Below are 25,578 nucleotides of genomic sequence, written 5' to 3' on the forward strand. Positions count from 1 at the left end.
TACTGCTGATAAAGATATTAAAAAAAGTCTAAAAATAAATTTGGAGCCTTTTTTAAAAAATAAATCTGATAAATTCAAATGATTTTTTAAATCTTTTTAATAAACACTACTTAGAGTTTAAATGACATTTAAAGCTCTGTTTAAAATGTTTTCACAACAGCAAAACTAATAAAAGATATTTGAAAACTTACAAAAAAACTAGCAAATATTAAAAGACATCAAGATTTGCTTCAATGCAAAATATGTTTATGCATTATGATGCACATGAAGTCTGCAGTCTGCAATCAGTGTTGTAAAGTTGCGTGCAGTGACAAGTGTTGATCAAGTGTTTCGCTGAATGGCGTCCAGAGATAAGCAAATGTCTTTTTAATGCACAAATGCGACTTTCGGCAGCTATTTAAGTGCATTGTCATTGTGCATATTAATACAAATTGAGAGCAGTTCGTTTCAGCTGAGGAAGAGTTTTATCTGTGAGCGTGGTCAGAGGGAAGTGGTTGGTGGGGAGCGGAAAGCGAAGTGGCAGAGGCCAGAGGATGAGGCCAACTTGTCATTCATCAAACTTTTTCAATAAAACTTTTGCTCAGCTCATCGCTGGCCAAGCCAAACGGAGCTGCAAATCCGGCACTCGCAACTCATTTTGTGACATAAGACGGAGACGGGGGGGAGAAGCCGATCACAATGCCAAACTGAATTCAAATTTACCCAACTTGTTGTTGTGTCCCGAATTACGCCATGAAGCTGCAGCAGATACTCGTATCCTTGTGGTGGAAAGTTTCTGTCTCTGAATTTCCACTCGAAATCGAATCGAATCGCATCGCATCCTCGATTGTTTCGAATTTCATTTCGGTGTCTGCTATCAAACTGTCATTGTCAAGGTGCTCCACGTGGCAGGCACATTGAAATGAAGCCAGCGTAAGCGTAGGCGTGTCCTTAAACAATTCCGTCTGGCGCGTGGAGTATTATGTTATATAGACGTATTGCATTTCATATCGATTTGCTACTTCACAGAATGTATTTTTACAAATTGAGCACAAGTCGAGTAAATTTTTATTTTATTAAGCTCATCAGTTTGCCAAATGTTGAATGATATATTCTCGTCATATATGTACTTGTTATAATAACAAAGCAATTGCAATTGCAGAGGAAGACTTATAGATTCAATTTGCATTTCAACGAGTTGCTTGGCAAAGGATTTGGTCTCAAGGAAGCAACATATGTATGAGTAATAATACTTTAATTTGAATGAAATATTGAATTGTCTACATATATCGAAATGTATATATTTAATGTCTTCTAAGTACTATCGAGTAATCAAGTGATTGAAATCGATTTGTATTAACATAAAAATGCAATACTGTACCGACTAGAATTGTGCTTTTTAGTTCATTTTGGTGAAGCAGTTTATTAGTTCAATTCGAGCTGAACGAATAACTTGTTCTAATAGATCGAAAACTAATCCGTTATTTCTTTTCAGCCACGTTTTTTTCGTTTTAGACCTATTCGAATAGATTTGGTTTGTTGCAGTCCCATTGCTGTTTCCGTCAAAGTTTCATATGTTAATGTTTATTTTTAATATCAACATTACAATAAATCTAAACCGACTAAATTGAAATAAACGTATGAAAGAATGAATGATCTAACAAGATCTTATGAGCATGACTATCAAATCTACTATATGAAGGACCTTCAAAGAGCTTGTTCATTTGATCAGTTGTGTGATCGACCTAGTTCATAACGAGACGGCACTTACATAGTTCTTGAGTGTTGGAAGATGAACGCGCGAAGAAAAAGTTGTAAAATACAATTAAGAAAATAAATAAAGCGAAAATTTTATATGTCGAATTAACTTTCATATATACATATATAAATGCTTTTCGAATTTAAATATTTTAGGCTTGATTGTATCAAATATAGCATAAACACAAACGTAAAAAGATAATTAAAAAGTAAATCAAGCGGAGTCAAATTGTTTTGTTTTTTTCGATTGTTTTTCGTTTGCAATGTGCTACTACGATCATTATTTGTTCGAAGTTTGATGTGAATTAGCTTTGCAATTTCTTTAATGTTATTAATATAAGTTAATAGTACAAATTTGTATAATTCACAGAACTAGAAGCTAGAGTTGCCAACGATGCAATACAATTGAAAGTTTTCTCGCTAGCGAAGAAAGCAAGTTTGGAGTTAGTTAAGGAGCACCTTCAAGCACACAACGAGCACACATTTAAATTGGAGTGGAGGTTAGTCAAGAGTCAATCGATGCGCAGGCGGTTAGTGGCGAAGTTGTGTAAGGTAGTGAAGAGAGTGGGAGGGGCAACGAACACCGCTTACGCTTCGAGATGCAGCCCAAGGCCAAGAGGAGTTCAGTCAAAGCTACGCAACGAGCACGAAGAGAAATATGCACAAAAGAAGAGAGTTTGGGGAAGAAAGAAATAGAAAGAAATGCATTCAGTATTGCAGAGATAAATCGGGACTAAGAATTGGGGACTGGAGAAACGAGAGAGACGGAGAGGCGGAGAGCTTGCTCAACCAGGAACCAGGGCTACTACAATTCGCTTACCATTCTGTGCGGCGCTGCCCTGGAACAAATTACGCAGATAGCTGATGAGACGTCGATGCAGCGGCCGATGGCGATGACGCGACGACTTGCGAACCGACGACGACGACTCCTGGCCACCGCCCTCGCCCTGCTCCACATCATCGAGATCGGCGACAGCATCCTTGCCACACTGCGACGCATCCACAATGATCTCAATACTTCGCTGCGTATTCGATTTCTTTAATGCCGACGCATTGCTGCTGCCAGCTCCAGCTGCCGAAGTAGGTCCAGCTCCTCCAGATCCACCACCAGCTCCAGCACTTGTGGAAATGGTACCGATGAGTGCATCGGTGGCACAGCTCCCAGTGCCCGCAATGCTGCTCACAATATTGTCCCGCGAACTGTGCGCCGGCTGCTGTTGAATGATCCGACTGTTGCTGCCCGTCAGCTGCCGTCCCCCGGTGAGCTCGTTGACGGTGCCATTGGTGTGGCTGCCGCGATAGATGAGCTCCGTCTCATTGGACACCTGACGCAGTGCATGCAGTCCCAGTCCCGTATGCGAGGCGCTGCTCGCCATCCCACCAGCTCCAGCTGCAGCTCCTCCACCTCCACCTGAGGCTCCGTTGGAGCCACCGCTGCCATTGAGGCCTGTGTAGTAGGCGCTGTTGGGTCGCTGCGTGTGCTGCACTTGAGGTCCGGCCATGGCGCACTCTTCTCTCTTTAACTTTTAGATGATCTACTGCTGTTGCTGGTGGTTAGATTAATAGACTGGCTAACTGGCTGACTGGCCGACTGGGCAACTGATCAGATGCGGTTGCCTGGTTGCCTGGTTGCCTGGTAGCCGCCGCCTGGTCCGTCTAGTTGCTAGTTGTTGTTGTTGTTGTTGTTGTTGTTGTTAGGCGCCTGTCTGCTGCTAGTAGTTGGGTTAGTAGTTTTAGTTGCATTCTGATCATTCTGATGTTGTCATTTACATGTTGGCGATAATAGCGTTAGTTCTCTATACGTTTTGCTTTAGCTTCAACTTCAATTTGCAAATTCAACTGCGTCTTCAACCTGCACTCCAATTGCACAATTCTCAACTCATCTGCGTGGCGAGAGAAAGATTGGGGAAGAGAACAAGATAAAATATCAGAGGATTGATTTTGTTAATTTCATATTTTTTAGTTCATCAATCAACACCAAGAACTCTCTCTGTGTGCATGTGTGTGTGTGTGTGCTTTAGCGTGGTCGTATACGTGATATTTGTATGCATTCAAATTCAAACCTTGGGTAAATAATTAAAGCATGCTATTTGTATTTACATTTTAACAAATTCCGATTTGATAAAAATTTGAGATTTCAGCTATGCATAAATATGAATAAAAGCAAAACATTGCGGTATTATTTTTTAAATATACCGCAAAACTGCAGAATGATATATTTGGTATATTGATATACCAAAACATTCATAATAGTAATTTGTAATTTAATTTAAAACCGTTTCCTTTATATTATACACATCTGTAATCATATTACTATTATATATTATATTTATTTAAATAAGTTTCATCGTTAATAAACTATTATTTAAATTATTATATACATGTATGTGTATTATACAAAAAACATGAATATAAATAATATATTTTATAAGTATATTAATATTTCATGTATAATAGTTTTCATTAAAATAATATATATATTTTTTTATATGATCATAGTAGGCAATTTTTTGGCATTTCATTTGCAATGTTAGAATTTTTCTCTCAGTTGTGTATTATTGTTCATTCGGATCAGTTCGTAAAAATCTAAATTTCTTTTTTCTTTTTTTTTTTAGATTGTCCCTCATTCGAAATTTTAGAGATCTTTTTCCCTCACAAGATGTCTGACGATAAACCCTTCAATCCTTTCTACATTGGACCACATCCGAGCATGGCATGTGCTCCAACAGAGACCTCAACAGCAAATCAGTGCACCGATACAGCAAAGGAAGAGAAGCAGGATGCACAGTCTACTGCTGCTACAGCTGCCAATGGGGAAGTGAAGCCTTGCGACTCAGAGCCTTGCAAAGAAGGAGAAGCGCAGCAAAGTTAGCAAATAACACGAAGAGGGACAATCGCATCGCACCAGCTAATTAAATTCAGAAATTCATTGTGCATGAATAAATAAATAAAAAAAAGAAAAAGAAATACAATTAATCGTTCGCTTTATTTACTCTCTGGTCGGTTTACACTGCGGTCGAAGAGAAATCGAACTAAAACCAGTAAGAAAGCTACCTGCTACCCATTTTGTATAAAAACAATGTGGTAAAATATTCCAAGTTAATTACCAAAAGTACAAAAATATACTGAAGGCTATAGTTGGTACATTTATATAATACAACATTCAAATTATACCACATAAACAGCCAAATTAGCTGGGACCCGATTGCGAATGCTATATTTGGTATATTGATAAACCAACACATTCAAAATATACCATACAGTGCAAAATATACCAGATTAACAGCCAAAGCAGTTATGGACCGATACAAAAGTATTTATTAAACTTGTATGGGATCGTAATCAAATTTTGAAGAATATTGAATGCTATAGGTATTTAGTTATAGCTATTCATTCACACATGTTTAAAATATGAATTTATTATCCATCGATTAATAGCTTTGGGTGTATAATTTGCACAATCAAATTTATCATTTTATAATCATGCCATCTCCAAAAAGTATACTACATATTTTAGGACTTGAGCTACGTAATGCTATGATTATTTATTTATATATTGCGATTACGCCTTACAACGCATCTCAAGTGTAAAACCAAATTGCATTTCCTTTGTTTGCAGCTGCGCTTTTATGTTACTCGCATTTTCTATTCAGCGGGTTTTCAGTGCAATTTGGTAGAATTTGGTGCATTTGCATGTTTTATGCGTTGCCAGCAACAGTAATGCATCAGCTTCAGCAACAGAAGCAGCAGCAACAACAACAACAACAACAGCAACATCAAAACAGCAGCATTTCCATTTATATTGGTATTTGCAACATGGCGTTTTGCAGCGTCTCTCGAGCGTATGTCTGTTGCAAATTGAATGAAGTTCAAATTTATTATTTATTGATAGACTTATGCAACTGCAACAGCAACAGCGGATTACATGAGCTCTTCTTTCTCACTCTCTCTCGATTTTTTGGCCCTTGTCAAAATTGCTAACACTGCTGACTTCTTTGGCATCATCAGCTGTTAAACAGCTCTCTCTCTCTCTCTCTCTCTCTCTCTCTTTCGCTCTATGCCTTTTCTTCGTATTATTTATGCTTTTCAGTCTGCGTCACTTTTGTGTACTCGCTGCTCTGTTATTTAATGCGATTTTCCTGTTAAATGGAGACAAGCGAACGAAAGCGTTTTTCAATTCCTTAGTTAAACGCTTTCCATAGAGCTTGCTGCCAGTTTTAATTTTCGCAAATTGTCTGCACTTAGTTCCTGTTTGCCAAGCACTTGAAGCACTCACTCTCCTTTTCATTGCTGTGGCGTTGTTGCTGCATGCAAAATGCAAACAATCTTTGAGGACAAGCAATTTCTTAGCAGCGTGTGTGCAATTGAACTTATTCACGCATTCTGCATTCGCAAGCCAAACATATGAGCAATGACTGCATCTCAGCTCGGTGTTCCTGAATTCTTATTCGCTTATAATTCTCAAGCAAAATCGAGTAACATTTCACAAGCATTTAGAATTAAAGCATTTATTACGTCTCTTCGAATGAACGAAAAGGATCGAAAATAAGAGCAAGCAAAATGAATAAGTTCACCTTCAAATGTTCTCTTTTGTTCAGTTCACTTGTTCACAGGTTCCATTTTTGAACTTATCGAACTTATCGGTTATCGAACGATGAACAATCGAAGTTCATTAATCAAAAATGAACAAAGGAACTTTTGCAGTAAATTTTTCGATGTTTACACAACACTACTAACAAACCAATAACTGCAAAATTTTGTTGACATTACTATTTCAAAAAGTTCTGTTGATTTCGCAATGTGCTCTAAATTCAAAAATAACGAGTTGTCTACATTAACGCTAATGCCATATCAAAGCTGTGCTATGCATACTTTTACAATCAACAAGTCAACCATTCACTGCAATAAGTTTTTTTTTGTTGTTTTTGTTGTGTTTGCAGAAGCCTAATGGAAATGCAAATGATTGTGCCATTTGGAAATGTCAACAAATCAAGCGTAGAAACCTAATTTATTGAAATGTCGGAAATGTAATCATTAAAGTGCCGTGCCAAACAAATGAAAAACAAAGCATAAATATCTATTAAAATGAATTGAAATAAATTATAGTTTACACAAGCCGCAAGCGGAGAGTGAAAAGCGGAGAGTGCGTGAGGAGCAATGAAGAAGAAGTGTGGAAAGAAGGTAAGACGAAATATGTTGGCTACGCTATATACATATGTATGTAGGTATGTATGTATAAAGGTCAGGTGGTGCTTAATGGCAAGCTGGGCAAGCACTGGAGTGCAGGGCAAACACTTCGATGGGAAGGCAAAATCAACGATGTGAACAGAGGAAATTAAGTGCATGGCAACGAGGAGCTCAACAACGACAACGGCAACGACAACGTCGACGACAACGACAGCGACGATGGGGAACATTGAGGTCTTCTTGAAGACAACAATAGGACTCGCATATTTAGAGGCACTTGAGCATGACAAAAAAGAAAGCAAGTACCAAGGAAATGAAGCTGAAATTTATTATAACAATACACGGAATAGTAATCGAGTGCGGCTGCGGCTGCTGTTGCTGCTGCAATTTGCTAGTCCAGCTTGGCCTTGGGCTGATGAAGTGTGTCGGAAGTTAAGAAGTTGGGAATGTGGAAAGCGTAAGGCGGAAAGCGGATATGCCGCTCAAAAAAGGTACGAGCAGATAGAATTATGATGGAAAATAAGGCTGTCAACAGAGACACAGCCAGAGTAGGGAAAGCTTGATAAGCTAAGCAGAGATGTCCACAACTGGAGGAGGATGCTAATTGTTTGTACGCGCCAGTGAAGCAGCTAAACAGCATGTGGCAGACATCACAGTGCGACAGTGCCACGGTGCCACACTAACACAGTGCCACAAAATTCGTAGTCGTAGTAAATGGAGGAAAACGTCAAGTGCACTTTACGTGAACGTTGCACACTCCAAGGGACTCGACGACTCGGCACAGACGACCGCAACCTGAACCTCAACCTCGACGCCTCACTAAAAGTGGAGAGTGGAAGGTGAAGAGTAGACAGCGGAGAGTGGAGAATGGAGAGTCGCTGCATAGCTGAGAAATATGCGCAATATTCAAACGGGAAGGTAAAAGGAAATTGGATTTTTGTTGACATTATTTTACAAATATCCGGGCACACAAATAGCGATAACAATGGCTCGCCTTCTTTTGCTGCTTTGCTGTTTTGCTGCTTTTGTGGCCAGTTGTGACTAGCCCCTAGCCCTCAGCTTGTCCCTCCCATACCCAGACCCATACCCATCACATCACATCTGCCATCAAGTGAAGCGTTACCTTCAAGTTTATGCAATGAGTTATTTGCGAGCTGTGCTACTCAAGCACATCCGATCCGATCCAAAGTGGAAGTGGAAGCTGAGGCTCAACTTGAAGCTGTCCTGCCAATTTCAATGCAAATGTCTCCCACTCCTCTTCACCCTCCATCCTCTCTTTGGTGCTGTATCTGTGTATGTGTGTGTGATGACGGTAAACATATTTTGATTTTGCATAATAAATTGCTGTGTGTGCAGCCATAAGTCAAGAACAAGACGCAGCTTGGTTATCGAGGCGGCAACATAAACTGCTTCTGCTTCTGCGGCTGCTGCCTCAACCACTGATGCACTTTTCCCAAGCATTTCCTTTCTTGCTTTCATGCTTTCCATATTGCATTTCACCGGCATTGTTTATGCTTGAGAAACCCCCACTGAAAACTCACATGACGCCCGCGAAGAACGAGGAAGGGGGAAAAAGCGAATAAGGAGAAAACAAGTAAGAAAGCTACAGTCGAGTGTGCTCGACTGTGAGATACCCGCTACCCATTTTTAATAAAGGCAAAATATTGCGGTATCATTTTCAAAATATACCGAATATACTGCAAAAATACTAAAAATATACCAACTGGTATATTTGGTATATCGATACAGTACACCATTCAAAATATACCATAGACGGCACAATGTACCAGATTGTCGGCCAAAGCAACTCAGACCCTAGTAAGTAGGCGTTTTTGCCCATCCAAAAGTATTTCTTTAATAACTTCCACAATTTTTATCTGATCGTAACCAAAATTTCAGGAATCATAACTATTATAGTATTTATTGTATGTACCAAAATTCGCAACTTTATTCGCTTTAAAATTAGGCTTGTTATTCGATTTTTTTGATTTGCGGGGGCGGAAGTGGGCGTGGCAAAAATTTGAAACAAACTTGATCTGCGTGCAAACATAACAAATGCTGTCAAAAAAAATTATAGTTCTATCTCTTATAGTCTCTGAGATCCAGGGTTTCATACGGACAGACGGACAGACGTACATGGCTATATCGTCTCGGCTGTTGAGGCTGATCAAGAATATACATACTTTATGGGGTCGGAGATGCCTCCTTCTACCTGTTACATACATTTCCTGCCGGCACAAAGTTATAATACCCTTCTACCCTATGGGTAGCGGGTATAAAAACCGCAGAAAGGCCTGAGGAATCAGCATTATACTCGCAGTTTATTCATGATTGTGCATATGTTTCTTCGCTTCTGCGCGAAAACCAATCAAATTTTCATGTTTGATTTATTTTGCACAAAACTGTTGCTCACAAGTTTTCCTTTATGATGGCTAATTTTTCCTTATTTCCCTATTTTATTTTAATTTTTGTTCTTAAAAATGAATATTTAAACTAGAAACATAATAAATAAAATAAGTTTTTAGTTAAATTTGAGATTTATTTTTTGCTTGTGGCAAATAAGTTTTCTAGTGCGTCTCGCTCTGGAGTCTAGTATTATACTTGGCGCAGTGCTCAGCAATATTCACAAGCACACACACTTACACACTCACACACACACACACACACACACACTGGGGAGATTGTGCGTTCATTGTGCTGTGAAAACAACAAGAGCGTAGAGGAAAGCAACAAAAAGAAATGCGGAATGTTGAGCAAACCGCCGCAGGCATTGCATCCTGATGAGTTGCAACCGACGACCACGACAAGCACTCACTTACACACTTGTACACACATGCACTGTGTGTGTGCGTGTGTGTGTGTGTGTATGTTTATCAGAGCGGCACAGTGTGGCAAAAGAATTGTGTGCACTGAAATGGTTAGCGACAATTATCCGACCCGTGTCAGTTTTTATTATCATTTACTTTATTTCCATTGGCATTTTATTTTTACTTTCGCTTTCATTTTTCCTCCGCCCGTTCATGCAGAACAATCCAGCAGTATAATCGAATTCTGGCAAAGCTGCTTTATATTAATTAAACAGTGGCGTTGACGCTTTGATGACCTGCATTTCAGTTGCAGTTGCAATTGCATTTGCAATTGCAGTTACAAGTAAATCAAGTGAGGCTGCTCGAATGCAATGTCTCTGAACGTTTGCCAGATGCCACAACAATCAATTGCGAAGGGACTATTTAATGTCCTTACAGCTTATTGATATTGCAATATATATGTTAATGTTTGCAACAATTACCACACTGTTGCGTTGCTCAGATAACAAATACGAGTAAAATAAATACTACGCTGCAATCCTTAAAAATAATTCAAATTCCAATGCCAATGTTGCAAATTTAATAACAGCAAAACTTTATTGTATTCAATAAATAAAATAGGAAAATTTCAATTTGAAAGCGATGCCAAATATAAATGACTTTAACATAAAATGTTTTATTCAATTCGAATTCGCTTTAAACTGAGAGAGAAGTTTGCAAAGCAAAGCGGGTCAGATGCTAGAGATGCCAGCCTCTTGTTATTATCTTTTAATTATAATGCTCCAAGTACATCGGATATAAAGACACATATTAGCGTATGCCTTAAAGTGCTGGTTTCTTTTGCCATTCGGTAAACTGAAGTCTGTGCAGCATTTGAGTGATGGCATGGAAAACACGTACTATATGTAAGAAAGTTACAGTAGAGTGTTGTCGACTGTGAGATACCCGCATACCCCCATTTCAAATAAGTGCGGTAACATTCTTAGAATATACAATATTAATATACCGCAAAATACTAAAGGTATACTTTAGAAGGCTTTATTTGGTATATTTATATAGTTGTACACTTAAAAGAGTGCAAAATATATTAGATAGTCAAAGTATACCGCTAAAATATTCAAATATGCCAATAGCTACATTTGGTATATTGATATACATACATTGTTGTATGTTACATCTAAATTATACCACTAAGTACAAAATATACCTGATTGTCATCCATCTAAGACCCGATTGCTTCAACTCTATCTCTTATAGTCTCTGAGATCCCAGTGTTTATAAGGACAGACGATCAGACGGACATAGTTACATTTTGAATAAGTGCGGTAACATTCTTAGAATATACAATATTAATATACCGCAAAATACTAAAGATATACTTTAGAAGGCTATATTTGGTATATTTGTACAGTTGTCCACTTAAAATATATGTATACTAGATAGTCAAAGTATACCAGATATTCCGCTAAAATATTCAAATATGCCAAAAGCTATATTTGGTATATTGATATACATACTATACAGTGTTGTACATCTAAAATATACCACTGAGTACAAAATATACCTGATTGTCATCCATCTAAGACCCGATTGCTTTAACTCTATCTCTTATAGTCTCTGAGATCCCAGTGTTTATAAGGACAGACGATCAGTCGGACATAGTTAGATATATGTATTGTCTCGGCTGTAGATGCTGATGAAGAATATATATAGCTTATGCCCCTTTCCTGCAAGCACAAAACTGTAATAGCCTTCTGCCCGGGTATAAAAAGAGAACGCTTAAGCACGGGGCAAACAGAAGACATTAGCTGAATTTAAATGCTGACTGTCGCGTGTGGCCTGCTGAAAGCTGTCTGATGCATGCAGCCAAGCAGAGCAGAGCAGAGCAGAACAGAGGCAGCAGCAGCAGCTGGTGGCATCCATCAAAGTGAAAATATGAGGCTTGAGCATGAATGTGATGCACACACCTTCCACACACACAGACATTTGCAAGGGGGCAACACATTCGTTGCAAGCACGTGAGCAGCTGCAATCTCACACCATATGGAAAAGGAGACGGTGGCAAAATCAGTTGGAGGAGTGATGAAGAAAGAGCAGAAGCAAAAAGAAGGAGGATGCGTGCAACGAAACGAGTGTCAACCGCTTTTATCGTAGTTTTCTGTGTGTGTTGCTGCGTTTTTACCCCGCCACGTTTATTTGCGAAAACTCAAAACTGAACTTGCGTGGGCAGTTGCACACTGCTGTGTGCTGGCAATTTGCAACCAACTGCCGCCTGCCCTTCCCCCCTAACCATGGCCGTATTTATGAGTTTGCACGTGTTTCCGCCCTGCAACTGTCGCCAGTGAATGTTCTGCAACTTGAGTATCTTTAGCGAAAAGCACGAAAAATAAAAGTAAAAATGGAAAACTGTCAAGTGGGGTTTCATTTTCAAGTGAGCGTCTGTTTGTTTGCTTCTACGTGCCCACCACACAATGTATCTGCATCCGCATCTGCATCTCTTACTGTCTTATGTATACGAAAATCACAAAACGTTTATGCTACCCTGTGCTTAAGTTTGTAAAATAAAGCTTAGACACAAAATACAAGAGTTCAATTCTCTACTTCAAACTAATAAAGCTCTAAACTTGCCAAATGGAGAAAGACTCCTTTTGTCTATCTCATAATGAATAATATGAGAATAATTATTTGCTCTTTTTTTGACATAAAGATTTTATTATTTATTCAATTTAAGCAATTATGACCGAATAAATATGTTCTTTGTCATTTAAAGTACATTGTTCATACAATTTCAGCGAAAATAACACTTTATTGATCATTTGCAATTTCGTTTAGCTACATCTCAATTACGCAAATTTATAAGAATTCAAATTGTAATGAATAGAGCTACTAATATTAAAAAATTGAAATGATTGCTTCATCGAATTGCCTGAAGGCCTTCGCCAATAAGAAATTGTATTCGTTAGTTCAATAAAATAATAATAATAAAAATAAAATACAAATGTTATTAAATGAAATACAAATTTATGAACATTTATAAAATTGTTTGATGTATAATCTGATTCTTTCTAATTTCAACTGTAGTTAAATTTGAATTAATATTAAATTAGCATTCACTTTGTTAACAAAATATCTAACATGACTGCGAAGTATGTACAATTCATGAATTCCTCGCAATGCATTTATTCAACTGTTGCTTCACATCCACACATACACAGTTATAAAGAAAAGACAAAGTAGTTTTTAGTGGTTGCCCAGGTGGTTTAGTTTCTTTTCTTTGTCATTGTTTGTTGTCATTGTTGTTGTTGGCTGCTTGCAGAAATCAAGTGCTTTTGTGTCCAACAAGTGTACGTTTATTATTCTGTTCTGGCTGTATAAAATGAATTAAACATTGCGCTGGCAATTAATAGCAGAATTTAAGTAATATCGAGTCCTTAGGGACTGGGACATAATTCATATGGAAAGTACGCCAGCTGAACTGCTCTGCCTAGACCAGAAGCTGCTCATAAGTAATGAGTTTCAGTCGCTGGAGAAGCACTACAGAGCAGCAAGTAAGGCTAAGAGTAACTAGCAGCTGTATCTCTTGGTTATTATACACGCTACCCATAGAGTAGAAGGGTATTATAACTTCAGATAAAAATTGTAGAAGTCAATTAATAAATATTTTTGTATTGGGAAAAAACGTTTGTTTTGGGTGACAATCTGGTATATTTTATTCTCAATGATATATTATGAATGTAGTACTTTTTAAATATACCAAAAATATTGTCAAATATTGCATATCCGGTATATTTAAGCAATCTGACAATCCGGTATATTTTATAGTCTATGGTATATTTTATATATAGTACTATAACTATATACCAAATATAGCTTTCGGTATATTTTAGCACATTTACGGAATATCAAGTATATTTTGATAATCTGGTATATTTTATACACGATTTTATATTTTGAATGTAGTACTGAATATAGCCATTGGTAGAGTTTAGTAATTTAGCGTAATATTTGGTATATTTTGTACTCTACTGTATACTTTGAATGTAATGCTATATAAAGATACCAAATAAATTCTTTGGTATAGTTTGGTAATTTTGTGGTATATTAATTTGGTATATTTGAAAAATAATACACTGTTTTCTTTGTATTCAAAATGAGTAGCGGGTATTTCACAGTCGAGCACACTCGACTGTAACATTTCTTACTTGTTTTTATGTTCGCATTCACACAGCAAGTCCTTGCCTCGGGCAACACAGCTGCCAGTAAACTACTCCCTAACTGCCTTTCTGTCCGTCTATCTGTCTTTCCATCTGACATCAGGTGCACAACATTTTCTATTTTCACAACTTTCAGTATAATTAATTCAAATGGTTTTCATAAAGCAGCACAGCTGCAAAAAAGCGTTTACATCATTTGCCGCAATGCAAGCCCATTTTTTTGTTTTTTTTTGGTATGCGGGATTGTCTTCTCACAACCTGCGGCTTAACCGAGACACATCTTCAGCTACGTGGCCGAAAATTAATGGCCTTCTGCCTACTGGACAAGCCTCAAGTTGAACCATTTGAACGTTTAATCCATTATTATTTGTAACGTGTTTTTTCTCCTTCTTGTTCTTGTTGGCTTCTCGATTTAGCTGCACACATTTTAATGGGGCCATCAACGAGAACAACAATTAAAAGGCAACTTCAAGTGGGTAAACGAGCCAAGCTACCAAGCTGATAAGCCATCTGCTGGCTTTTCTCAATCCCAATTCCGAATCGCAGTTCTTATCCGATTGCTATTCGCATTGCTCATTAGTATGCATTGATAGTGGGTATCGACGGAGTAAAGTAATTGAAAGGCACATAAAAATTAATTTACGACCTTTGCACGCGAATCGTGTTGAGTCGTAATGTGTACCACACGTGTCGTATGCGTAATATGCCTGGTAGTTGCGCATACGTCGCACATTAAGTATACGCCACCGTGCTCATGTCTAAAAATATCAAGTTAATCGATTTAAAAATAGCACATGAGGCACAAATAATTCAATTGTAGTGAAATCAAAAAATAATTAGTAAGATGCGACATTATTTATTATTGGATTTTTATAATACTGATTTATCTTGTTTGCACATTCTGTGTGTCTTATTTCAGCAACGAAAGAGACAACTACCAGTTGCTGCCAGTTTGCAACTTAAAGCTGAGCACTGCTCGAGCACTGCTGTTCTAATAAAAGGACTGTGATGTCAGTCAACGTTGGTCGATGTCGATGTCGATGTCCTTTGGCATGCTGTGCTTTATGCTCTCTCGCCTCAGCATGTCCAAAAATAGACGACAACATAAAATAGAAGAAGAAGAAGGAGAAGGAGAAGAAGAAGAAGAGAAATGTCCCATCTCACTCAAAACATAGATCCCGACTCAAGTGTTTTCGGCAGAAATTGAATTAAATTTGTGTTCGAAAATGTGTACCGAAATGTAGCAAGAGGAAAGGAAAACAGAAAGGGGAGGGGGGTCAGAAGGATAGAAAAAGGTTTGCTGTCGCCATTGTGGATGAGCAGGTCGTTGAGCGAAATCAAAATAGCACAAAATGTAAATGAAAATGAAAATGAAATTGAAGTTGGTCGAGTGCTATAAAATCAACAGCAACAACAAGAATGAGAACGAGAACGAGAACAACTGTGGCATAGGGTTACAGCACAAAATAGAGCATCAGACATGAGCTGTGAGCATCTCGAGTGCTCGCTCGTTGCTGCCCCAAATGCGAATCCCAGTTCCATACAACAACAGCAACAACAACAACAACGTGTTGCCGACAATGTGCTGGGAATATTGCCGCTGACAGAGCACACTGACTTCTCTGACTGTGCTGTCAGTGTTCATGACGACGATGACCATGAAACGATGATGAACAGCACTATAGTAATGACGATTGTCATGATTATGATGATGATGATGGCGATGATGATAATGACGATGTTGTACAAGTAGCTGTGGCCGAACGTGAGCACCATGCTCTCAGTGTTCGACTCGGGCAATTTGAATGATGCAAAACTGTTGTTGCTGCCGCTGCTGCTGCTGCTGCTGATGTTGCTGCTGTTGTCGTCGTTGAGTTTTATTGCTGCTGGCTCGCAAATTTGGTCGGCAATGGCTCCTCAAAATGAAAACATGAAACCAAATTAAGATAAACACGAGACGTAAACGGAAACGGAGACAACGACAACAGCAACGACAACAACAACGACAAGCAAAAGATGGAGACGGAACACATACTCGTCTAGAGACCCGGAAGCTGATGGCGTTGGGCCTTAAGTCTTGGTAATTATCGCCCCCAACCACAGAGAAACATGCTCCATCATGTCTCTCTCTCTCTCTTTCCCTCTCTCCTCTGGTCTGGCTGACGAGTCCAGCTGCAGCTTCGACTCCCAGCTTCAGCTGTGTCTTCGTCTCCTAGGTCTTCCCTCCATCTCGCTCTACTCTTTGGGGCTGATGTCATTGCGTGCGTCGTTGATGGATTTGAGTAATTTCTTTATGCCGCCTGCCATTTGGGCCATCGCCCCGTCATAAATTGAAGCTGGATTTAATTACAGCCACTGCCTGCACAGTGGTTCGGAATTGCTTAAGTTCAGCACAAGTTAAAGAGAGTTCAACTCTCATCACTGTTTGTTATTTACAGATTGATGTGAGCTGCCAACCTCTTATTATGCAGTGCTGCCAACTCGTTCACTATCGTGAAAAAGAGTTTGACTCTCATCACTGTTTGTTCTTCTCATGCATTCCTTTCATTTCGATCTTTCTTTACAGGCTGAGCTGTCAACCTTATTGCACAGTGCTGCCAACTCGTTGGGGTTAATACTAAAGAGTGTTTAATTCTCACCACTGTTTTTTTTTCATGCATTCCTTTTAATTTCGATCCTTCTTTGCAGACTAAGCTGAGATGCCAACCTCTTATTATGCAGTGCTGCCAACTCGTTCACTATCGTGAAAAAGAGTTTGACTCTCATCACTGTTTGTTCTTTTCATGCATTTTGATCTTTCTTTACAGGCTGAGCTGTCAACCTTATTGTACAGTGCTGCCAACTCGTTGGGACTACCGTTAAAGAGTGTTTAACTCTCAACACGGTTTGTTTTTTTCAATCCTTCTTTGCAAACTAAGCTGTGCTGCCAACTGCTTATTGTACAGTGCTGCCAACTTGTTGGAACAACCAATATATAAGTGTTTAAAATATCGATATATCTTTCAAACTGCTGGAGTGCAGTGCAAGTTAAAGAAAGTTTAACTCTCATCACTGTTTGTTCTTTCGTTTGAATTGTTCTTTAAAGACTGAGCTGTCAGCTAGGTGCTTAAGCTATCGATATATCGTAAACACACGACTTCAAAGTTTTTTGACGGCGTTTTCTTTGCTTGTTATAAAGAGTTTCTAATGTCTTTTTTTGGAGAGATGAGGAGATGAGTTAACCACTGCAGCTTAAGAGGGGTAGAGGGAGGAGCGAGAGGGTTGCTTGCTGCTGACTCGACAATTATTCAAGTCATACAGATTTGCTCCCTCGCCGCCAGGTGGCGTGGCAGTGCTAATGTGTGTCATGACCTTCCTGACAGCCACCAGCCGCAAATTGTAATTTCTAATTTTAGAGACGCTCTCGTCGTTGTCGTCGTTGTCGACGTCGTTGCTGTGGCTGCCGCAAAAGGGGGCAAGGCATTTATTAAAATCGCATTTCAGTTTCTGGGCTTTCTGCAGATATTCAAGGGAGCTGCAGTTGTCGGTTGTTGGTTGTTGGTTGCTGGTTGCTGGTTTGCTGCCTTCTTCTTTTTTCACTCGGTTTTTGCATTGTGAAATTGCAATTCATTTCCTTAATGCTGGCAATTTGGGTCAAAACTAATTAGATGGCAGACGGGACTTTAATTACCAACAGCTGCTAATCGATGGCCATTGCCAGCAGGTTAATTTCGCTCATAAATTTGGCCTTCCAAAAACAACAAAAATAAAAAATGAGAAATAGAAAAACAACACACACACACACACACACTTTGCACTTCACGCAAACATGAAGCAAACATTTTTTACGGCAATTTGCAGTTGTCACGTTTTTGCACCTTGCTCGCTTAATTACTTAATTGGCTATTAGCTAATTGGTGACAGAAGCGCCAGGCTCAAGGCGTGCGTCCTGTTAACCATCAAACCATTAAACCACCAAAAGCCACCAAACCACCAGCTAACCATCTAACCAGCTGTTGCTCAAAAACAAAATGTGTGCTGCAAGCTAAGTTAAACTACTGCAGAATGGAGCGAGGACGAGGACGAGGACGAGGACGCGGGCAGTTACCGCGGCTTAATTAACAAGCTCAACGCAGCTTTGCCTAAATGACCGCATTTGCATAACCCTTGAATATGTTTTGGCGGCAGGCCACATGCAGGTGGCATGTTGAACGTTGCACGCTGCATGTGCCACACTCGATACATGCCCGCCATGTTTTCTATTACGTATACGACAGGTGTACAACAGCCCAGAGCAGCTTGGCTCAATAAGCACTTTAAGTGTAAGTGTAAGTGTTTATTTAATGTTGGCTATAAAAAATCATGTATTTTTATACATCATTTAAAATCTGTCTTGCGATAATAATTCAATTTTGTTGGTTTGAGCAAATGACAGACTAATTTACATATAGAACTATGCACAAAAATAACTACGAAGCTGTAAGAATTCACAGTTATTCAGTTAAGTATTAAACAAGAAAGTGAGATATTCGCTACCCATTTTCAATAGAGCCGTATTCTTCTAAATTATACCAAATTTATACTGCAAAAATATTTAAATATACCAAGGGCTATATTTGGTATATAAATATATACCACTGAGTACAAAAAAAAAAAAAATAGATTGTCAGCCAAAGCAACTAAGACTCGTAGTCCTTAGAAAAGTATTTCATAAATAACTTTTACAATTTTTATATGATCACAACCAAAACAAAATTCTCCAAGATCAGTAATCTAAAATCTTATATTCAGTTATTATTGTATGTTCCAAAGTTAAGTGGTATCAAAATAAACTCAAAAAACGAACAAATTCAAATCATAACTTCAACGTATGCAGCTTTACAACTTTTCAACTGTTGCTTTTCCTGTCGATTGATAATCTATATATCGATATTCATATTCATTGATATACATAAGTGATAATTATTCTTTGCAAATTATAAATTCAAAAGTCAAAAGCACAAAATGAACAGCAGAAGAATGCGAGTTAAATATGCTTTGCAATTCAAGTAAATTTCTTATACACTCAACTAAATAATTCAGCTTAGACCAACACAATTTCTATAACCTCAATGTCAACATTTAAGTGTAGTCAATATTTTTAACAACTAATAATATTTACACTAGCTTAGCACATCTTTGACCAACTGTTTGTAGTTGACCATAATAAATGCGAAATACCGGAGACTAAACAAACTTAATGCACAAAAGAAGCATTTATCACGAAACTGCAGTGACAGAATGCTTAAAAGGTGAAACAATTTAATTAAATTTGCTATTAATTGCAGCAAGATGGCAAGCAAAAGCTTGTGCAATGTCCTTGAAGTGTTGAAGCCTGACCTTTAACTAATGCCATCGAAATAGCATTCTCCTTAAATGAATTCAGTGTTAAATTCCACAAATTGTTTTGCTACAAGACAAATGCTGGCCGAAATTCCTGGCAAATTTCCATATTAATTGGGTACCAACTGCTATTTGAGTTATTATTTCGTCAAATTGCATTCGAATGTGCTTAATGAGCATTGTGTTTCGCAAAAGCAAAAAGCAGACCGAGTATTTAGCCTTGGCATTGAGAGAGAAATTAAAGTTGGCATTGGCCTTGCGAAAGCATCTTGAGTTGCATGTCTTTAACTTGGCTCGTGGCAGGCCACAATTCAGTTATCGCTAGTGCTGCCACATTCCAGTTGGGCGAGAGCAGAGAAGGGAAGGTAAGGTAAGGGTGTTGACTGTAGTACAGTGTGCATCATGGCAACCAACTAATTGCTAGAGAGTCGGTGTCTGTGCCTTTGTTGTATAGTTGTGTAAGACGAGCAGCCAGGACAACGCAACGACGCATTTAATTGCGTCCAATGATGGCAGCAGCACAAAGTTGACAGACATCTCCTCTCCACCCATTCCTATCCCCCTCTCTCTCTCTCTCCCCGAGTTGAGTGCTTTCGACGAGCAACCAAAGAAAGAGTGAGAGAGAGAGAGTCGCAGAGAAAGGTGGCTTACTTTTAGCATAAGCGTCTTGGTGAATCTTTAAATATTTTTTAATGGATCGCTTTCAATTAACAGACAGCAGGAAGTGAGACGCGAGCGCAGAGATGCGAGAAGCAGGAAACCGGAAGCTGCAGCGAGAAGTGGACGCATAAATCAATGCACGAGTCCTTTCATTCCTCGTTCGCTAATTAAGTTCGCAGAGCAAAAGAGAACGAACGAACGAACGAGAGGGAGAGAGAGAGGGACGCACTTTGAACTTAATGAAATGCCAATTAGCTGACATCTCAAACTGACACCTAAACCACAACATGCCCCCTGCCCCTCCCCCTTTTCTACCTCCTCCTCGCGAGTACCATAAACAATAAAGCGAACAGTAATAAACGATAGCTAATTAGCTTGCCAAGCTTCGAGAGAGAGCATCATACTTAGAAATAGTTTCCAATGTATTCGATTTTTCCTTGGCCAATGAATCTTGTTCTTTGTGCCACACGTGGCATGCTGTAACTGTATGTGTGTGTTATTTTTCGCACACATTTCCGGCTCATTGATTGCGACAATGCCCTAAACAAAAGCCAGCAAAGTGTCAACTTTTGGAATTGATAGTCACAGATACGAACATCGCAAAAGGCAAAAAAAAATCACAAACCACTCTCAGAAGGCCAGAGATAAAATAACACATGAATGCTCTCTTGGCTGTCCTCTTAATTTCAGCATTTAGATACGGAAACTTTGCTCAAAGAAAACTTCACACATCACACGTATTTTGCAAGTATTTAAAGAGAGCTTAAAAGCGATGAAACTATTTATATCCGAGGATTGTGCTTAATTCTACTTTAGCTGCCAATGTCAATCAACACTATAAGAAATGCAGTTAATGAAGGGCTTACCATAACATTACTAAATTGTAGTATTTAAAAAGAAACAAATATTCACAAATCAAAATGAACACTTATCAAAAGTGACCCGACGAAAATATTCATCAAACGAATATGAAATATCTGAGATGTGCTGAATTTCTTTATTCTCGAAATGTCGCAATAGAATAGTTTAATTTAAGCTTTCAATTTTTAAAGAATTATTAACTAAATTCTCAAGCAATAAGGAAATCTATGTTCGGTTATTATGCAAGGCTGAATTATGTTTGTGAATTAATGACAAGAAAATTCTTTAAAAAAATTAAGTTTATTTCTAAGCTTGATATAGCTCCTATTTTATGTACTATATGTATTGTCAGATCTTATCTTGAAAGCCAAGATAAGTTGTTATCAATAAATAGCCACACATTTGGTGACATTTATTTAGTCTTAAGCTAACTTGATGCATTGTCTCAAATTCATGCTCGAACATCCATGTTTATTTTCAGAACTTGCGCATTTTATAGGATTATTTTGAATTCAGTAGTCTATTGCTTTATAATTTAGTTTTTTTTTTCAGTATATCCATTTGGTAGTTTGAAGGAAAGTACATAGTATATTTCACTATAATACAGTATTTTAATTTGATTTATTTTAAGAATAGCACTGTGAAAATTAGAGGCATTTTTTGAATGTAGTGGCATATAGAAAATTTAGCTATATTTTAGTATTTTCATCATTTTTATTTGGTATGTTTTCAGAGGTATATTTGGAATGTAGTAGTATCTAGTATATTTCGCTTTAATTTAGTATTGTTCAGTTTATTAATTTTGTATATTCTAACGATAGCAACGCCTACGCACAGTTTTGCTTTTTGTTGAAGTTCCCAACACATGCTTTATTTTTTTAAAGATTAAAAATTCAGAGTTCTTCCTTTGTGTAATTCTCATTTAATTCCCTCTGTTTAGAATGCAGCTGAATCATTACGCATTGACCTCAAATGTTTCAAGGAGTTTGGTAAATTGGATTTGGGTATTCACTTTGTTTTGCTTCCTCAAGTGATTTTTGTGTGTTGTTGCATGATGTTAATTTATTTAATAACTAACATATAACATTAGCTCATCCTTATCCCAGTCCTTATGCTTATGCTCGTGCTTATCCCAGGGCTGAGCTGGGAAAATACTCGTAATTTCACTTATTCTGCATCAGCTGGCCAAAAGCCCAAAGTAAAGCATCAATCGCCTTGGTTCAACGCCTTTTGCCATATGCTGACCTAGACAACAATTTGGGGCAGCTTAGCTTGGTATTTTGGATTGTGGATTGCGGCTGCTTTAGTTTAAGTTTCAGTTCAGTTTAAGGCTTCAGCTTGAGCTTGAGCTTGAGTTTCACTTTAGCTTCAGTTTCATTTTGGATTTGCATTCAACTGACTTTGGTTTCGAGTTGGGTCGCATTAATCATTCGAAAGGTCGACGTCATTGGCAGCGGGGCGTAAAATCGTCTCTTGGCCAAATCGCTTCCTGTTGATCAAGGGGAGTGGGAGGGGAAGGGAAGCGGAGCGAAGCGGAGCGAAGCGAAGCGAGTTGCACATACAAACACTAACATGGCCTAAACACTAGCTCATTTTAAATTAATTACAGACTGAGAGCTCCAGCAACTTGAATGAATAATTCGACTTTATTGATTTCCTTGGCTTACAGCGACCTCCATTGCCATCTCCCTCCCACACTTTCTGTCTCCTTCTCAGCCTCCCTTCAGTCTGTCAGGCTGTCCCCGCAGCTCCCTCGGCGACCGCAGCTTAGCGCTTGGCCACAAAGTAAACAGGCAAACAGTTTATAACATGATACATTGTCCATGTCTTCGCATGTTTGTGTTCAACTGAAGTGTGTGTGTGCGAGTGTGTTTGTGTGTGTGCACATTGTTTGTCTCAGTTTTTGGGCTAATCCTCAGTCGCATACCTACTAATGCCCATCGGTATTCGAAACTAATGACAGAGATAACAGAGCTTTGATGGCGACCAAGCGACCACCAAACAGCACAGCAGCCAAACAAAGACAACTTAAGACAAAGACAGAGACACCCACAGAGAGAGAGAGAGGAAGAAAGAGAGAGGAAGCTAGCATTACAATTTGCGCAGTGGCCATAATATTGATTACGGATTTGGGCTTTTGAGCTGGCTTAGCGCGCCAAAGGCAATTAACTTCGAATTATGAATAAGATGATGCCAGCTTCCTTTCCCCAACTGCTTCCCTGGGCACTACTCTGCTCTGCTCTCTCTTTCTCTCTCTCTCTCTCTCTCTGTCTGGCTACTCCCTTGGCTACCTGCGTCAAAAACGTGAAACGTGATGCTGACAGCTTGCCAAATGTGGCTGGCAAATGTGTTTTCACATTTGTTCTTCTTCTGCTTTCGCACTTCGCACACACACACACACACACACACACATACGCATTTTCATCTCAATTTCCATCTGCATCTTCAACTCCATTTCTCCATTCCCATCGTCATCTGCCTTATATACTATATATAGTATATATAGTATAGCTGTTTGCTGCCTTGTCCACTGCGCAGTGTGGCTCTGCACTGCTCCGTTGGGACTGTGTCCCATGTAAATTATTTAAACTGCAAAGTTGTGAGCTCACAAGGACAGCCTTCGCTCAAAGTACAACTCAACCGAGGCATCGTCATCGTCATCGTCATCGACAGCGGCATCAGTTTCAGTTTCAGTCTCCGGCACGTGCCTATGTTAGTTGCTGCCTCGCCATGAATGAACGTGTTTATGAGCGCGAATGAGTGGCCAAGCTCCTTCCTTCCCCTCTCACTCTCTCTCTGTGTGCCCCTCGCACCTGTACCAAAAATTAGGCCAAGGGGGAAGCGAAGGGTTGCCCAGCAGCATGAATATGCATAAAGCGCTAGGTGGTTTCACATGAATTAGTTATGAGCTTTACAGCCGGCGTATTGCCAATCTCCCTCTCTCTCTCTCTCTCTCTCTCTCTCTCTCTCTGTCATTCGCTTTCTCTGTCTCTTCTCCCGACCTGGGCAACACCAAGCGAACGTCATAAAAGCCTTAATATAATTAACCTTAGGCTGACAAACAAAACCAAAACATTAAGCAAATTAAAAGGCGGACAGCAAAACAATAAACTCTAAAGCCCGTCTTCTGAAGACAGCACAAAATCTACAATCTTTACTCGAAGCTTCATGTATGGTAAATAAATTCAGCATTTCAGGTTTTCATTACGCTTCTAGTTCATTAAAAGTGAAGTGTTTATATTAATGTTGCGTTTTAAACTGAGCCTGAAAACTTTTCGAGTTAAAGATTTGTTTATTTTCGCTACTTTAAGATGGGAATATTAATATATCGCTGTTTGCTCAGTAAGAAGAAATGTTCTTCTCGGTTCGAATGTAAACAGAAAGTGTTAAAATTTTAACTAAATTAATATACCGAAAAATACTGAAATCTACAGAAGATACAAATTGTTGCAGTAATTTAAGAAATTGTATTTACCAAATAAAGATAGATATATTTTTTTGTATATTTGTTTGGTATATTCCAGCACACTTGCCTGTAGATTTCATATTTCAAGATTTAAGAAATTAAATATACCAAATATTGGCTTCAGTATATTGGTTTGGTATATTTTAACACACTCGACTGTAGATTTCATATGTATGATCATATTTAAGAACGTTTATATACGAAATATTGACTTTAGTATATTTGTTTGATGTATTCTAGTACACTGGAGTGTAGATTTCGTATTTTTATATACCAAATGCAGCCTTTACTATATTTTAGTGTTTTTGGTATATTTATTTGGTATATTCTGGCACACTTGCCTGTATATTTCATATTTCAAGATTTAAGAAATTAAATATGCCAAATATTGTCTTCAGTATATTTTAGTGTTTTCGGTATATTTGTTTGGTATATTTTAAAACACTCGACTGTAGATTTCATATGTATGATCATATTTAAGAACATTGACTTCAGTATATTTGTTTGGTATATTCTAGCACACTGGACTGTAGATTTCGTATTTTTATATACCAAATGTAGCCTTTACTATATTTTAGTGTTTTTGGTATATTTATTTGGTATATTCTAGCACACTCGACTATAGACCTCATATTATTATTGTTATTACAATTAAACAGAATTATTAATCGAATAGTTAGTTAAAATAATGATCGAATATCAAACTAACTTCTACTTCATCATGAAGCAAATTTAAATTGAATAAAAATTGGAATAAAAAGCAACAGAGCAAGTTCACCAGCCAGTACTACTAACTATCTACCCTGTACTTACTATCTACCCTGTAATCATAGGCATAATTATGTATTTCTTAACGGCTGCTGCTCTAATTTATGCAGTTCTTAAATGAAGCGAACTACAACGAAATGCGTTATAGTCTGATCGGGCTCATGCATAATTTTCTACAGTCAACTACAATTGCGTCGACCTGCTTCCAAAACTGAGTGGCCAATTTACATTAGAGAGGGGGAAAAGCGAAGAGTGGCAGAGGGGAAGATAGAGAAGGGAGAAAGACATCACGTGTCGAGCGATACACATTTCTAGGCAACACATTATAGTGGGAATATCATTTTTGTAGGCGGCATAAAAAGCAACCGTACTCAATTTACTTATGCCTGCTGTAAAAATGGCAACTTTACTCTTTATGGTGCTTTATAAACGTGACGCGGTCGAGCACAGTTTTGCAGGACAAAAGGGGCGCCAGACAACTGCGACTACAACTACGACTACAACTGCCATATAAATC

At 38.4% G+C, this 25,578-nt stretch overlaps 2 protein-coding genes and 1 long non-coding RNA gene across 9 annotated transcripts in view; 1 reads left to right on the forward strand and 2 right to left on the reverse strand.

The window, feature by feature from the left end:
* The window catches only part of LOC132795556 (class E basic helix-loop-helix protein 22), a 113,948-nt gene that overhangs the window by 36,852 nt on the left and 51,518 nt on the right, over positions 1-25,578 (reverse strand). For 3 of the 7 annotated variants that reach the window (XR_009633443.1, XR_009633442.1, XM_060806350.1), the window contains exons 1-2: positions 2,558-3,510; positions 2,329-2,370 (exon numbers count right to left, since the gene is read on the reverse strand). The exons of 1 other annotated variant lie outside the window; for it this stretch is intronic. Coding sequence is in view for 2 of the 6 variants with exons in the window: in XM_060806350.1 (XP_060662333.1) it covers positions 2,329-2,370; positions 2,558-3,239 (724 nt within the window). In the remaining 4 variants the exon portion in view is untranslated. Of the gene's footprint in view, positions 1-2,328; positions 2,371-2,557; positions 3,511-25,578 lie in introns of those variants that run through there. 3 more of the 7 variants (XR_009633444.1, XR_009633445.1, XM_060806352.1) reach the window with 1 other exon arrangement.
* The window catches only part of LOC132795557 (uncharacterized), a 55,495-nt gene continuing 33,445 nt past the window's right edge, over positions 3,529-25,578 (reverse strand). The window contains exon 3 of the long non-coding RNA XR_009633447.1: positions 3,529-3,620. This is a non-coding gene — a long non-coding RNA (uncharacterized LOC132795557). The remainder of the gene's footprint in view (positions 3,621-25,578) is intronic.
* LOC132796222 (uncharacterized) lies at positions 4,283-4,709 on the forward strand. Its single transcript, XM_060807306.1, has one exon. It carries the CDS (start codon positions 4,397-4,399, stop codon positions 4,607-4,609), a length of 213 nt encoding a protein of 70 aa, XP_060663289.1. The 5' UTR covers positions 4,283-4,396; the 3' UTR covers positions 4,610-4,709.

This window comes from Drosophila nasuta, chromosome X, assembly GCF_023558535.2.
Source record: "Drosophila nasuta strain 15112-1781.00 chromosome X, ASM2355853v1, whole genome shotgun sequence".
Lineage (NCBI taxonomy): Eukaryota > Metazoa > Arthropoda > Insecta > Diptera > Drosophilidae > Drosophila > Drosophila nasuta.

Bases quoted from the DNA above. Each gene is read 5' to 3' on its own strand.
- LOC132796222 (XM_060807306.1), top strand. From the start codon at position 4,397: ATGTCTGACGATAAACCCTTCAATCCTTTCTACATTGGACCACATCCG.